Source organism: Mandrillus leucophaeus, unplaced genomic scaffold, assembly GCF_000951045.1.
Source record: "Mandrillus leucophaeus isolate KB7577 unplaced genomic scaffold, Mleu.le_1.0 Scaffold554, whole genome shotgun sequence".
NCBI lineage: Eukaryota > Metazoa > Chordata > Mammalia > Primates > Cercopithecidae > Mandrillus > Mandrillus leucophaeus.
Window position 1 is genome coordinate 1,134,816 of NW_012105964.1, and position 16,050 is coordinate 1,150,865.

The following is a 16,050-nucleotide window of genomic DNA, read 5'->3' on the forward strand; positions in this document are numbered from 1 at the left end:
GACTTACTAGTGATGAGAGGAGCAAGTAGGAAGAGAACATTGAAACATTAAGTGATTAAAACAAAAACAAACAAACAAAAACTTCTGTTGTATTACAGATGAGTTTGGCTGCAAGTAAGAGAAACCCCAAGCAACAGCAGCTTCACCATGCAAGGGGTTTATTTTTCTCAAGTCACAAGAAGTCTAGAGGTAGGCTGCTGGCGGTGGTTCCCGGCCTCAGTGACATAAGGGCTTAGGTCCATGTTATTTTTTGGCCTTTTCTCATTATATAGGATGCCTTTTGTAGCTCCAAGTATCATATTCATGATCAAGGCAGGAAATGGAGGAAAAGGACAGTGCCAACCACAACTTTTCCTTTTGTCAGGAAAGCGTTTTTCCTAGATGCCTTCAGCAGACTTTTGTTTATATCCTCTGTCACATAGCCACCTCTAGCTGGAAAGGACGTGGGGAGAGTGACCATTTAGCTTTCCCATCCCTAAAATTCATGGTGGCAAGGGAGAAGGGATTTAGCAATGGATGTTGTGTTAGTCATGCTTCAGTGTCCTTTTTGTATTGCTGATTTTCTTCCCTCTGAGAGATTATTTATCAAGTTCTTATATTCCTTCAGTTACTGGTTGATAATTGCCAATTTTATATTTAAGAAATAAAAAAGATTATTGAGTTTGGCATTGTGCCAGCACTTTATAAACATAATTTCATTTAATGCTTATAATAATCTTTTGATCAAGGTTGATTTTTATAGATGAGGAAGTAGATACTTAAAGGAGGTAAACAATTTTCACAAGATCATCCAGCTAGTAAGTGGCACAGCTGGATTTCAAATTTATGTCTTGAATTCGAAACCCTTATTTTCTTTGTCTTTCCCAGGATGCTTCCAGCATTTATCTTTTTGCCTTTAGGACATCTCTTCACCGTCCGCAGCTTAGACACAGCATCCTTGTAGCAGCAGCATCTTTCTGCCTCTCCTAGAGAGTAGGTTGTGTTTGTCGCAAGCTCAGGATTTACTTCCTGTGAAGACAGCCTCCTTATCTGTTCTTATGTTTTGGATCTATCCCTTTTTGTCCCCTTTGATATATGCTTTATCTTAAACCTATTCATGTATTTCTGTACAATTATATTCTGGTGGTTTTATGTATATTTTTTGTTCATCTTTCAGATAGTCCCTGCTGTGTTACAGAAGCACAGCTTTGAGCTTTCTGTTGTTGTGGGATGTAAAATAAATGGATGCAATGGGATGCAATGGAATCTTTCTCACATGAGCTCCTTGAGAGCAGGAACACTGATGCTCCTTCGGTTTCCTCCCTCAGCTTCTTAATAATTTATAAAACTCTAAACATTAAGGCACTCTGACCTTCTTACGTATATTGTAAGAAAACACACCAGAATTAAAAGGGATGCACTTTTAGTAGTTGAAGACATCTTTAATGGCCATTCTACTTCTTTTAACTCCTTCTTTCCCTGGGCAAAGTACTGTTAGTTCTCCTGGGCGATATGGTTTCCAGGCACCTTACTATTTTTTTTTTCTTTTTTTCTGGCTTTGTTCCAGTTTGTTAAAGCCTTTTATGAAATATGATCTCATAGCCAGGCATGGTGGCTCACGCCTATAATTCCAGCACTTTGGGAGGCTGAGGCAGGCGGCTCACCTGAGGTCAGGAGTTTGAGACCAGCTTGGTGTGATGATGCATGGCTGTAATCCCAGCTACTCAGGAGGCTGCAGCAGGAGAATTGCTTGAACCTGGGAGACAGAGATTGTAGTGAGCCGAGATCACACCACTGCACTCCAGCCTGGGCAACAGAGCGAGACTCTGTCTCAAAAAAAAAAAAAAAAAAAAAAAACTCCAGAGTAGCACAATATATTCTCCTTAGGGCCTGCTTTAGGACAATCTGTCCTTCACTTCTCTTGCTCTAGATTTTGTTCCTAAAAATGTTACCTTAGTTTGATCTTTTTTTTTTTTTTTTTGGTGGTGAGGAGACCAGGTTGCACTTTTTCTGTTTTTGTGTGTTTGTTTTAGCAGCAGTGTTATACTTTTACTCATTTTGAGTTCACAGTTCCCTAAAATCTCTAAATATCTCCCATATAAGCACTATAGGTATTAATTTGTTCTCTCCCATCCTTCATTAGTTTTGGGGAGTACATGAAGAGTCTTTACAATTTAGTTCATGATTTTGGTTGTCAGAATCTTTTTGAATACTTATCCTGACTTCCAGCAGTCATATCCTTCCAGACAACCAGCCCTCCTGATGTTTGTTCCTTATGCTATCATTCAAGTCATTTGTGAGCATATTAAACTGGAGGTCAGAGTTCCATAGATTACCCCTAGAGTACCGCTTTCCATTGACATTGATTAATTCATTGGTATTCCCTTAGTGTTTTCACTAAACCGCGTTGGGAACCATCTGACTATGTGGATATTTAATCTGTATTTCTCTGTTTTTCTCATAAACTTGTCATAAGCAACTTTGTCCCGTGATTCAGATTCTTTGAGGTTTGATTTAGCATTTCTCCTCTCTTTCGTTTATATTCTGCATATTTCACATTCTTGAATGAATATTGAAAGTAGATCCAGAAGCTTTTTCCTCCCAACTTTTTCTCCTAAAAAATTTTGTCACATTCATTTTCCTTTCACCTAAATTCACCAGTTGTTAACATTTTGCTACAGTTGTATTCTCTCTCCCTTTGTGAAACCAATTCAAAGCAAGTTGCAGACATCATGAGACATCATCCATAAATACTTCATAGTGTGCTTCCTAAGAGCAAGGATGTTCTCCTACATACCCACATTAATATTAGCACATCTAATACATTTAACATTTCTGCAGCAATCTTACATACAATAAAGTTCATATTCAGATGTATTTTCTAAAAAATGTCCTTTATTGTTTTTTTTCCCAATCCAACATTCAGTCAAGGATCATGCATTATATTTAGTTGTTATGTCTCATTAGACTCCTTTAATCTAGAATATTACTCCTTTTTTTTTTTTTTTTGAGACGTAGTCTCGCTCTGTCACCAGGCTGGAGTGCAGTGGCACGATCTCAGTTCACTGCAACCTCCACCTCCCAAGTTCAAGCGATTCTCCTGCCTCAGCCTTCTGAGTAGCTGGGACTAGAGGTATGAACCACCACACCAAGCTAATTTTTGTATTTTTAGTAGAGATGGGGTTTCACCATGTTGGCCAGGATGGTCTCCATCTATTGACCTCGTGATCCATCCCCCTCGGCCTCCCAAAGTGCTGGGATTACAAATATGAACCACCACGTCCAGCCATTACTCCTACTTAAAAACAATTTTTGTCTTTCATGATGCTGACATTTTTAGAGTCCAAGCCAGTTGTCTTTTAATATGCTCCATAATCTGAATTTGTTTCTTTCCTTGTGAGATTCAACCTAAGCATTTTGGCAAGAAGGTGATGATATGTACTTCCTAGTTTATGACATCAGAATTCATGAGGCAGCAGGATTGTTTGAGGCAGGAGGATTGTTTGAGCCCAGGAGTTTGAGATCAGCCTGGGCGACAAGTGAAGACACCGTCTCTACAAAAAATTTAAAAATTAACCAGGTGTAGTGGTGCACACCTGTAGTCCTACTTGGGGGGCTGTGGCAGGGGGATTACTTGAGCCCAGGAGGTCGAAGCTACAGTTGAGCCAGGATTATGCTGCTGAGCTGCAGCCTGGGCCACAGAGCGAGGCCCTGTCTAAAAAAACAGATCTGTAATGTTAGTTTGTCCTTTAATATTATCATACCTAATAAAATTAACAATAATCTCTTAGAATCATCTAATACCCAGTCTATAGTCAGAAGATCTTGATTCTATGATTTTTAAAAATAGATGATCTATTCAAATAGTCTATATATATTATATGTTATATTTCTTAAATCTCATTTATTTTGTAATACGTTCCCACCCTTTTTTTCCAATGCCATTGTTTTGTTGGGAGAACGAAGTGATTTATTTATTCTATAGTATATTCCACATTCTGGGTTTGTCTCCTACATTATTCTTGTTTATAAAAATCTTCAGTTCAACTTTACTGTCATAGGAAGTTGGGTACTAATTTATTTATTTATTTTTTGACAGAGTCAGGTTCTCGCTCTGTCACCCAGGCTGGAGTTTAGTGGCACTATCATGGCTCTCTGTAACCTTAAACTCCTGGGCTCAAGTGACCCTCCTGTTCTATGTTACCATGCCCAGCTGATTTTTACATTTTTTTTCTGGAGATGGTGTCTCACTATGTTGCCCAGGCTGGTCTCAAACTTCTGGCCTCAAGTAACCCTCCAACTAAGCCTCCCAGAATGCTGGAATTATAGGATAAGCCATCGTGCCTGGCTTTTCCTTCTGTTATGTGAGCCTCTTAGCTAGCCATAATTATGATCAAAGCTTGTAGTATTGTCAATGTGGAAAAAAGTAGGCATAAAGTGTTGATTGATCCCAAGATATCACCTAAGTGTTAGGGATTGTAGTACATTCCTAGTTGGCCTTTTTTTCTTTTTTCTTTTTTAAATGTGCCTTTTCTCCTACAAGATAAAAAAAATGATAAGAAAAAAATCTCGTTGGTTAAGATTCTAATTTAATTTGACTGAGCTTTGTTTAAGTTTTCCCATCAGTATATGCATGAATAGATTGTACTTACGTGGAATAAGCTGGAGACTGTTTAACCAGATTTGTGTGGTGCCAGGCACAGATAGATACTCAATGTCTTTTGACGAATTGTGTCCTATTTTGAGGTTACAAGCTTTTCGAAGTTAGGAGTCTGTTTAATGTTCTTTATGTAGTGGCTTGAAAATAGTGAATAAGGATTTGTAAATAATGTTTCCATAAACACATTTGATTAAATCATATTAAAGTAATATAAAATTAGGAACTAAATTTTAAAATGTTGATGGTTATGTCTAATTGTGAAATGTTTTGATAATTTGACATTTTAAATTTTGAAATGACAATAATAATAAGTGGTTATATTTTTCTCCTTGTAAATCCATAGACATCAAAATTTACAAGCGCTTCAGATATTCCAGTAGAATTTATAAGAAGAAATGTTAAACTACGTGGACGATTACGCCAAATAACTGAGAATGGTTTAGAAATTGAACATATACCTATTACTTTACCTATTATAGCTTCGTTGAGAAGTAAGTAAGGTACAAGATTAATGAAACTAAATAACTATTGTGGTCTTCTTTTATTAGATGTTATTTATAAAATATCAAAAGGAAAGTCATTTTAATTCCTAATAACTCTCCATTGTCCATGAGAAAGTCTCAATTTTTGGCCTTATATATTAGGAGGTGCTTAATTTGGCTCAGATTTCCTTTTTTCTTTTACTTCTTTTTTTCCTTTTTCTTTCTTTTTTTTTTTTGAGATAGGGTTTCACTCTTGTTGCCCAGGCTGGAGTGCAATGGCGCGGTCTCGGCTCACCGCAACCTCCGCCTCCCAGGTTCAAGTAATTCTCCTGCCTCAGCCTCCCGAGTAACTGGGATTACAGGCATGCGCCACCACGCCCTGCTAATTTTCTATTTTTAGTAGAGACGGGGTTTTTCCATGTTGGCCAGGCGGGTGTTGGACTCCTGGCCTCAGGTGATCCTCTCGCCTTGGCCTCCAAAAGTGCTGGGATTACAGGCGTGAGCCACCACACCTGGCCCCTTCGTTCCTTTTTAAATTCAACTATTCAGTCATTCAGTCATTCATTTCACAAATGTTGAGCACCTATTATGATCTAGGACCTAAGCTAATTGTACAATGTTGGGTAAAACAAACAAAGTTCCTTTAACCCTTGAAGCTTACAGTCTAGGTGGAAGATAGACAACAGACAAATGAAAAGTTTTCCTAAGAGCTATGAAGAAAAGAAGCAGGATACTAGGATAATTCTGGGTGGTCTTGGGGTGGCAGTAATAGAATCTATACATATAGAGTAGTCAGAGAAGGCCACATTGAGGAATTGTTATTTAATCAGGTACCTGAAGAATTAAGAGGAGGCTATCTAGGAAGAGCATAGGTGAGAAAGAGCATGATGCTTTTGACAAGACATACCAAGACTCCTGTGTTTGAGATACAGGGAGGAAGGGTGTAAGCCAGGGGTATCCAATGTTTTGGCTTCCCTGGGCCATACTGGAAGAAGAAAAATTTTCTTGGGCCACACATTAAATACACTAATGATAGCTGATGAGCTAAAAAAAAAAAAAAAAGCAAAACAATATCATAATGCTTTAAGAAAGTTTACAAATTTGTGTTGGGACATATTCAAAGCCGTCCTGGGCTGCATGTGGCCCACAGGCTGCAGATTGGACAAGTTTGGTATAAGATACCACTTTCCTGCTGCAATTTCCATTTCTCCTTGCTTCACATCAAAGCCCCTAGGCACACACAGACTTTCATGCTGCTTATATGCATTCTCATAACCTTGGGCCTGGCTCTTTGCTTGGAGTGTCTTGGCCTCTGTTGAACATCAATTGATTCTTTAGGATCTGGCTCAACTGTCAGCTCTTTTGTGAAGCCTCCTTAACTGCCAGGCTGAATTAGCCTGTTTCTTTACTATACCCCACAACAATTTATGATACATACACTGCAATTATAGTACTTATTCACCTTTTTCTGCTATTGTTATGTATTTAGGTTTATATTCCTCACTGAACTGTGAGCCCCTGATGGGCAAGGATTTTCTCCTTTTCATTTTGGTATTCAAAGTCCCTAGAAAAATACTTATTAGCCAATGGAGACTTGATAAAATTTGTCAAATGGATTAATTTAGTTCTATTTATGGCTCTTCTTAATATTCTGATTTTATGAAGAAAGGAGTTCCTTTTTAAAATCCCAAGGTGAACGAATATCACTCTCTTCAATAACGTACAACTATAAAGGAACAAGATTGATTTTTCCCCACCAAACATACTTGATACAATTAATTCTTTTAGTAAACCAAAGAGAACTTACACAGTTTTAATGAGTGTTGCTCCCTGAAGAGAGATTACCAAGGATGGCCTTTTGTGACCATGTCAGCTCTAAGTAGGATTTACACTTCGCAAGTCCTTTAGCTTCTCAGTTGTAATAATTTAAATCTCCCCTATCTGATAGTAATGACTCATCAGAGCTTAGCCAGCCAGATCATCACTTGTGGTTATCCAGGCTATGCATTGCATGTCTACAGGGGTGATATTCAACAGAAATCTGCCTCCTGAAATCATGCAATGCCACAGCACTGTAATTGCCATATATGATTTTTATTATTAATGGGTCTCACAACAAATAATAAAGTGATTATGTAATTTGGTACATAGAATCTGAATTTTAGAGTCTAAGGGAGCCTTAGAAGTTCCTTAAATTCCCACTTTTCTCCTCCACTTATTTTAATATTTTCTACAGAGATTAAATGCCATCTAGCTAATAATGTTGAAATCAAAGCTAGAAAACAGATTTTCCATCACTCAGTTCAGAACTGCATGTTCTATAGACATGTAGAAGTTAAAGAAACAGATGATAAATGTCTTGTACCTCTCAACAGATATTAACCACTACAAATGTCATGATAGTGCTAATGCCTGTTTTGTGACTAACATAGACTGCTTATGTGAAAAAGATTATTTTGCACTTTCAGACATGAAACCTATTTACCTGTAAAATTGTTTTAGAGCTAGAAAGTTGTTACCCAAACACCATTTTGAATGATACGATAAGTTGCTAGAGCATAGTCTTCATTTTAAAATAGTTAATTAAAAACTCCTTATGTTCCTTTCACTATTTTTACTTCTTGATTTATGTAATAGAAATAGGTGTTTATTCTATTTCTGAGGAGGGCTAAGATCCAGGTCCTAAAAATGGAGATCATTCTTACCAAGAAGGTTTGGTTCAAATGACTCAACATAGTAGTAGAGGCTGCATGGTGTAGTAGAACACAGATTGGTGTGTGAAAGCTGTGTTCTGTTTCTGCTTTTGGTCTGTGGTTCCCACCACCATCAAACAAGAGAGTCATAAGATTTCTAAGACTCCTTTCTAATGGCAATTCTGTGCCACCTATCCCTTCTGTGATCTTATTTTTGGTGTGTGTGAATGAGGAGGCGCGCACACACACACACACACACACACACAGCCTAAACATTTTATGAAATGAAACATTTAGAATACTTAATTCCTCCAATTATTACTGAATGCCTGCGCTGTTGCTACAGTCTCAGTACAGCGGCAAAGAAAATGGGCACACACTTACAGTAGTCATAAAACCTGCAGTCTAGTGAGGAAATTATTCAAAGCTTCTCTTATCCCTGATGGTAAAAAAAAAAAAATGTTTTTGACATAGGTGTAGATGATTCTGCTGTCATACAACTTCCTGTGTCTCATGAAGTTGTACATTGTCATGAATCCACTTATAGCATTTTATAGATCTAGAGTTATTTAAAAAAAATCAGTTTTTGTATTATGTCCTATCTCTCTAAAAACCTTAAAAATATTTAGCCACAAAGTTTCCCACTCATCTCATGAGGCAGAAATATAACAGACTCCCTAGTTGGGGTTTGCTTCAGTTTTCATCTTATGTCTGTAGTTTTTCTAAATAATCATGATCCTTCCCTTACTTGACATAGTCACTCTCTACTCCCTTCTGCTTCTCTGTGTATTTGAAACACCCAAGTCCCACCTTATATTTATTGATTGATTTTGAGACTGGGTCTTGCTCTGTCCCCCAGGCTGCAGTACAGTGGTGCGATCACGGCTCACTGCAGCCTCCTCCTTTCAAGCCAAAGCAATTCTCTTACCTCAGCTTCCTAAGCAGCTAGGACTGCAGGAGTGCACCATCATGTCCACTAATTTTTAAGTTTATTTTTTGTAGAAATGGGGTCTTGCTGTGTTTCCCAGGCCCTTCTTGAACTTCTGGGTTCAAGACACTGGCCCACCTCTACCTCCTAAAGTGCTGAGATTACAGGCTGAGCCACTGCATCTGGCCAAGTTCTACCTTTTTGATAGAGTTCTCTTGGCCTACTCCACTGGAGCCTAAGTTCTCCCCTCCTAACCAGCACCTACTGTGTCATCCCATCTATTATGAATTGGGCTTTATTTACTTATTTATTTTTGATGTTTGTGTAAACGATTTATTGAAGGGCTGAGAATATAGAGGGATTCATGTCACCGTAACACAAAACTAAAAAATTCATAGGTTAGAAATCAAAGACCAGGTGGTGGTGGCTTTTGCCAGTATTTCCAGCACTTTGAGAGGCTGAAGCAGGAGGATCCCTTGAGCCCAAGAATTTGAGACCAGCCCTGGCAACATTGTGAAACCCTGTCTCTACAAAAAAATTTTAAAAATTAGCGATGGCTCATACCTGTAATCCAGCACTTTGGGAGGCTGAAGCGGGTGGATCGCTTGAGTCCAGGAGTTTGTGACCAGCCTGGGCTACATGGTGAAACCGTGTCTCTACAAAAAATACAAAGATTAGCAAAGTGTGGTGGTGCAGGTCTGTAGTCCCAGATACTTGGGAGGCTGAGACAAGAGGATTGCTTGAACCCAGGAAGCAGAGGTTGCACTGAGTCAAGATCATGCCACTGCACTCCAGCTTGGGTAACAGAATGAGAGCTGATTTCAAAAAACAAACAAATAAAAAAATTAGCTGGGCCTGATGGCATGTGCCTGTTGTCCTGGTTACTTGGGAGGCTGATATGGGAGGATTGCTTGAGCCTGGGAGGTTGAGGCTACAGTGAGCCATGATCATACCACTGCACTCCAGCCTGGGTGGCAGAGCAAAACCATATCTCCACCACACACACACACACACACACACACACACACACACACACACACACACACACACAGTGGTTCACGCCTGTAATCCCAGCACTTTGGGAGGCTGAGGTGGGCAGATAACTTGAGGTCAGGAGTTCAAGGCCAGTCTGGCAAATATGGTAAAACCGCCTTTCTACTAAAAATACAGAATTAGCTGGGGGTGGTGGTGGGGGTGTGGTGGCATGCGCTGGTAATTCCAGCTACTCAGGAAGCTGAGGCAGGAGAATCACTTGAGGCAGAGGTTGTAGTGAGCCAAGATTGCACCACTGCACTCCTTCCTGGGTGACAAAGAAACTGCATCTCAAAAAAATAAAAAATAAACGTAACATTTGCTTTTTCAAAAAAGTAATTTTTTTCTGGAAGATTTATTTTTAAATTCTTATTGATCACATTATATTTTAAATACTCAATGGGGAATTTGCTAATTTAAAGGAATGGAATGACCTTTGTCAAATAAATAATTAGGATATTAATACTTAGGTTGATAGTGTTTTATTAGATTAACGGACCATCCACTTCAAGGTTTTGGTCCCAAAAGCTTTGGTCTCAAAGACTATGGGGTTGACACAGGATTTTTTGGCTCTGCTTCGCCAGAGACCTCCACAGCTGGTGATGCCCCTACGTGGACCTTGCTTGGCCCTGGGCTTGCCACAGGAGGTATTCTGCCCCCTTGGCCCGGTGGGCTGCACTTGGCTTGCACCCTGGTCTGGACCCTATGCGCATTTGCACTTGCCATTTAGTGGGTCATGATTCTTGTCCCACATCCAATAATGAGGTTAGCTGACCGCTGGTGGGTGAGCAAGGCAAAGTTTTGTTGAGTGAACAAAACAACTGTCAGCAGAGAGGGTGCTTGAGTTGTGTAACCCCCCCCCCAGCACCTGAAGTCAGGTAGTCCCCTGCCTGAAGACAGGCAGTCTCAAAGTGTGGCTGAGTTTGGGGCTTTTTAGGCTCAGAATGGGTGAGTGCATGCTAATTGGTTTGCGAGTATGCAAAAAAGGCTAAAAAAAAAAGGGCACCACTAAAAGATGAGCATGACAGTGCAAAAACCAATTAGGGAAGGGTAGCTATATGTAAAATAGGTGAAGGGTGGGGATCAATCACAGGAAAGCGCACCAAACAAGAAAAGAGGTTGTCTATCCAGTCCATGGATTTATCTGAGACTTGTAGCTCGTTTTTCAGGCTTTAAACTGTATTTGGTTTGAAGGTCAGGTTTCACTGGGCACCTGCCCCTATCTGCCTGGGAATTTGACTGTCTCCTGCCGCTATCAGGATGTCTTACTGCAAGAGGATTGATGGTGTTGGCAACATTAAAGGGTTGGAGAGAGACCTCAGAATTTTCAGGCTTTCTGTAACTCATTATGTACTAAGATTTGATATCATTTAATCTTTGTTGTATGTACTACCTTAATCTAATTTGTGTATTTACTTATTGTAACACAAAGTTTTTGTAAAAGTATGATCATTCTACAAATACCTTATTTTTTCTTCTTCTTCTTTTTTTTTTTTTTTTTTTTTTGAGACAGTCTCACTCTATCGCCCAGGCTGGAGTGCAGTGGCGCAATCTCGGCTCACTTCAGCCTCTGCCTCCTAGATTCAAGTGATTCTCGTGCCTCAGCCTCCTGAGTAGCTGGGATTACAGGCACGCACCACCATGCCCAGCTAATTTTTGTGTTTTTTTGTTTGTTTGTTTTTGAGAGGGAGGTTCGCTCTTGTTGCCCAGGCTGGAGTGCAATGGCATGATCTCGGCTCACTGCAAACTTTGCCTCCCAAGTTCAAGCAATTCTCCTGCCTCAGCCTCCAAAGCAGCTGTAATTACAGGCTTGTGCCACCATGCCTGGCTAATTTTGTATTTTTAGTAGAGATGGGGTTTCACCATGTTGGTCAGGCTGGTCTTGAATTCCTAACCTCAGGTGATCCACCTGCCTCAGCCTCACAAAGTGCTGGGATTACAGGTGTGAGCCACCACGCCTGGCCTTAAATTTTGTATTTTTAGTAGAGATGGGGTTTTACCATGTTGGCCAGACTGATCTTGAACTCCTGACCTCAGGTGATCCGCCCTCCTCGGCCTCCCAAAGGGCTGGGATTATAGGCGTGAGGCACTGCACCTGGCCTTTATTTTGAGATAAGTTCTTGCCCTGTCGCCTAGGCTGGAGTGCAGGAGTGCAATTGCTTATACCTTTTGATGCTTCTCAAACTAAAATTCTAGGACACGTTTTAAGAAGCCTGTATCCTAAACACTTTTTTTTTTTTTTTTTTGTCAAATACTATAACAGTGTTCTAGGCTATCTTCTTGAACTAAAGTATTACTTCTTTCCTGGAGAATAGATGGAATTAACTTTATATTTTCAACCATTATGTAAGCTTAATGTATGTTAAATGTATAATTTTTTTTAAGACACTAAGTTTTTTTTTGTCAGCTGTTATCCATTTTTGGAAAGTTATAAACTTTTTCTAAAGTAAAATCTTGTTATTAAAGTCACATTGGTTAAAATTCTCTCAAGGGTTTGAGTAAATAGGTCTTCTTCATATTATGCTTCTTAGAATATCAACTGATAAAATCCTGTCTAGAAGTCAGTTTTGCAAAATGTATAAGCATAACAGTGTTGATGTAGATCAATATTTGTTGAGAAGGGACGACATCTTCAATAAGTGAAAAAGCAGTTTCTGTGGTTCTTTTGGTGGTAATAGCCCATATTATTAAACTGAAGGTCTATAGCTTTATGTGTGTATATGTAAAAATAAGCATGGGAGGTTGAAAAAAAGAAGGTTAGATTAGTTAAATCTCACTTCCTGTTCTGAAGCTTACTGAAATGGATTTTTGAAGGCTGGGTGCAGTGGCTCATGCCTGTAATCCCAGCACTTTGGGAGGCCGAGGTGGGTGGATCACTTGAAGCCAGGGGTTTTGAGACCAGCTTGGCCAATATAACGAGACCCTGTCTCTACTAAAAATGCAACAATCAGCCGGGCATGATGGTGCATGCCTGTAATCCTAGCTACTCAGGAGGCTGAGGCACGAGAATCACTTGAACCTGGGAGGCAGAGATTGCAGTGAACCAAGATTGCGCCACCTTACTCCAACCTGGGTGACAGAGTGAGAGCCTGTTTCAAGAAAAAAAAAAAAAGAAAAAAAGAAAAGAAAAGAAAGAAATGGGTTTTTGAAATTACTCTGTTATGTATACTTGTATTGTTTTAAAAGAAAACTTGAATATAGAAATAAATGGGTCTACATTTAGAGAGACTGGGTATTTATAAATAAACATAATATATTTGTTTATGTTTTGGAGGCCAAATGACTGGAATTTGCTTTTACAACATGCTGTTAAAGCTGAACTCTTTTCTACCTCACCTTTTTAGAGGAGCCATGTGGTGCTTTGCTGGTTAAGCTGGCTGGAGTAGAACTCACTGAAACTGGGAAGGCATGGTTACAAAAAGAGCTAAAACCTTCCCAATTACTATGGTTCCAACTTCTTGGAAAGGAGAATTCAGCACTCTTTTGCTATCTTTTAGTGAATAAGGTAAGCAGTGTGAAGAAACAACTAGCAATATCTTATTCTTCTTATTGCTTATGTGTAAACACTTATTTAACTAGAACTTTGGATATATAATGGGACTGACTTTTTTTTTGCTTTTTTAAACTGCTACGGATAGTGATGATGCATAGAGAACTAGGTGTCTTATATACAAATTTTATTTTAGTTATATATGTAATATATGTTTATTATAGAAAAAATAAAATTAAGAAAAAAGAAAAACTTCAAATTATTATTTATTATTTATTTATTTATTTATTTATTTTTAGATGGAGTCTTACTCTGTTGCCGGGCTGCAGTGCAGTGGCACGATCTTGGCTCACTGTAACCTCCACCTCCTGGGTTCAAGTGATTCTCCTGCCTCAGCCTCCCGAGTAGTTGGGACTACAGGGGCCTGCCACCATGCCCAGCTAATTTTTGTATTTTTAGTGGAGATGGTGTTTCACCATGCTGACCAGGATGGTCTTAATATCTTGACCTTGTGATCCACCCACCTCGGCCTCCCAAAGTGCTGAGATTACAGGCATGAGCCACTGCGCCTGGCCTATTATTTATTATTATTATTTTTTGAAACAGAGTCTCACTCTGTTGCCCAGGCTGGAGTGCAGTGTCATGATCTTGGTTCACTGCAACCTCTACCTCCCAGGTTTAAGCAATTCTGCTGCCTCAGCCTCCCGAGTAGCTGGGACTAGCGGTGCACACCACCATGCCTGGCTAATTTTTTGTATTTTTAGTAGAATGAAGTTTCGCCATGTTGGCCAGGCGCGTCTCGAACTCCTGACCTCAGGTGATCCGCCTGCTTCAGCCTCCCAAAGTGCTGGCATTATAGGCATGAGCCACCATGGCCATAAACTTCAAATTATTAATGACTCTGGGCATTGCTAATTTAGGAAGTATCATTATATGTTTGTTTATGTATGGGTATATTACATCATGCTTGTTACTATAAACCACTTGTTGAGTGAGGCTTGTCAGCTGGAAACTACAAACAGCCAGGGTGTTTCCTGAGGGTTTGCTTAGTCTAGTCCGATATGTTGTTGATAGGTCTGTCTAAGTGTATAAATCTTTGAACCATAAAGTTGAACATTCTCAAGTACTAGTTCTGATCAGTGATGAGTCATTTAAAGATATTGCCTCAGAGTTTTCTTACCTTTATAATTGGCCATAGCCATTGTATAACTGGAAATGACAGTTTCATCTTTGTTGCTGAATCACTGTCCCGAATCCCTGGATGTGTCTTACTCCAGATTTTTTTGGTGGGCCATCAGATAGGTTTTCATACCTTGATCACTTCTATGATATTGAGCTCTTAAAATTATAATTATGAGCTGGGTACAGTCACTTGTGCCTGTAATCCCAGCAACTCAGGAGGCTGAGGTGGGAGGAATGCTTCAGCCTACACAGTCGAGACTGCAGTGAGCTATGATCGCGCCACTATACTTCAACCTGGGCGACAGAGACAGACCCCTTCTTTTAAATAAAATAAGATGATTAGAATTTTGACCATTTTAATTCTTAAAAGCTTTTTGAATTATTAATAGAAAGCTTAATGAAATTCCTTAATTTTTGCATGTCCAGATGATATTCAGTACTTTCAAAATAAGAATTATCTAAAACTAATTAATTGAAGTATCTTATATTTTAAAAGTAGGTTTGAAAGTAAGTTAATAAAGGCTGGGCATGGTGACTCATGCCTGTAATCCCAGCACTTTGGGAGGCCGAGGCCGGCAGTACACTTGAGGTGAGGAGTTCGAGACCACCCTGGCCAACTTGGTGAAACCCTGTCACTACTAAAAATACAAAAATTAGCTAGGCATGGTGCTGGGTGCCTGGAATCTCAGCTACTCAGGAGGCTGAGGCAAGAGAATCGCTTGAACCCTGGAGGCGGAGGTTACAGTGAGCCGAGATTGTGCCACTGCACTCCAGCCTGGGTGACAGAGTGAGACTCCGCTTCAAAAAAAACAAAAACAAAAAAAAGTAAGTTAATAATACAAAGTTGTATAAAACATCCCAAAGGCCTTACAAAAATATTAGCTTTTAAATTAAAGAGTATAATTACCAAAAAAAGGAGATAATTATGATGATGATAAAGATAGCAATGATGTATATTTTGAGGGTCAACATGTGCCAGACGCTGAGCTAAGGTGCCATGCTTATATTATGTCACTTATCTTCAAAACCACTCTACAGGGTTGTTGTTTTTATTCCCACTTTCAGGTGAGACTTTTAGGGAAACTGATTGTCTTGATCAGGGTAACCCAGAAGAAGAGCCTGTATCCAAACCCAACTCTTCCTGGCTCCTGAGCCTACATTTCATCTTATAAGCATATCTTTATTTTATCTCGCTTCCTAGTTGACCAAACTACGCTATACACATAGAGTGATAATTTACTTCTCCTGTTTGAATTTTGCTAATGTGTGAGGTGGAATTTTAATTATTCTGAGTTTGGTTCAAGGGAATGAGCTTATAAGATTTGAAAGATTTAGAAAAATATAATTGCTTTATAACTGTTATCATGTACTAAAAATTTCTGAATTTGAAGGAACAGAATTTTATTAACCCTTTGTTAAGATTAAAATCCCACAAGGATTGTAGAAGTATCTAGGCAGGATCTCCTTTTATTTATTTATTTATTTTCCCGAGATGGAGCCTTGCTCTGTCCCCCAGGCTGGAGTGCAATGGCGCGATCTCGGCTCACTGCAATCTCCGCCTCCCGCGTTCAAGCAATTCTCCTGCCTCAGCCTCCTGAGTGGCT

General features: G+C 39.4%; 1 protein-coding gene across 1 annotated transcript in view; it reads left to right on the forward strand.

Annotated features, from left to right (window-relative positions):
- LOC105552405 (chromosome unknown open reading frame, human C3orf33) overlaps positions 1–16,050 on the forward strand; it is a 54,918-nt gene that overhangs the window by 31,705 nt on the left and 7,163 nt on the right. Inside the window, exons 3-4 of the mRNA XM_011998070.1 lie at positions 4,983–5,130; positions 13,119–13,279. Coding sequence (XP_011853460.1) covers positions 4,983–5,130; positions 13,119–13,279 — 309 coding nt within the window. The remainder of the gene's footprint in view (positions 1–4,982; positions 5,131–13,118; positions 13,280–16,050) is intronic.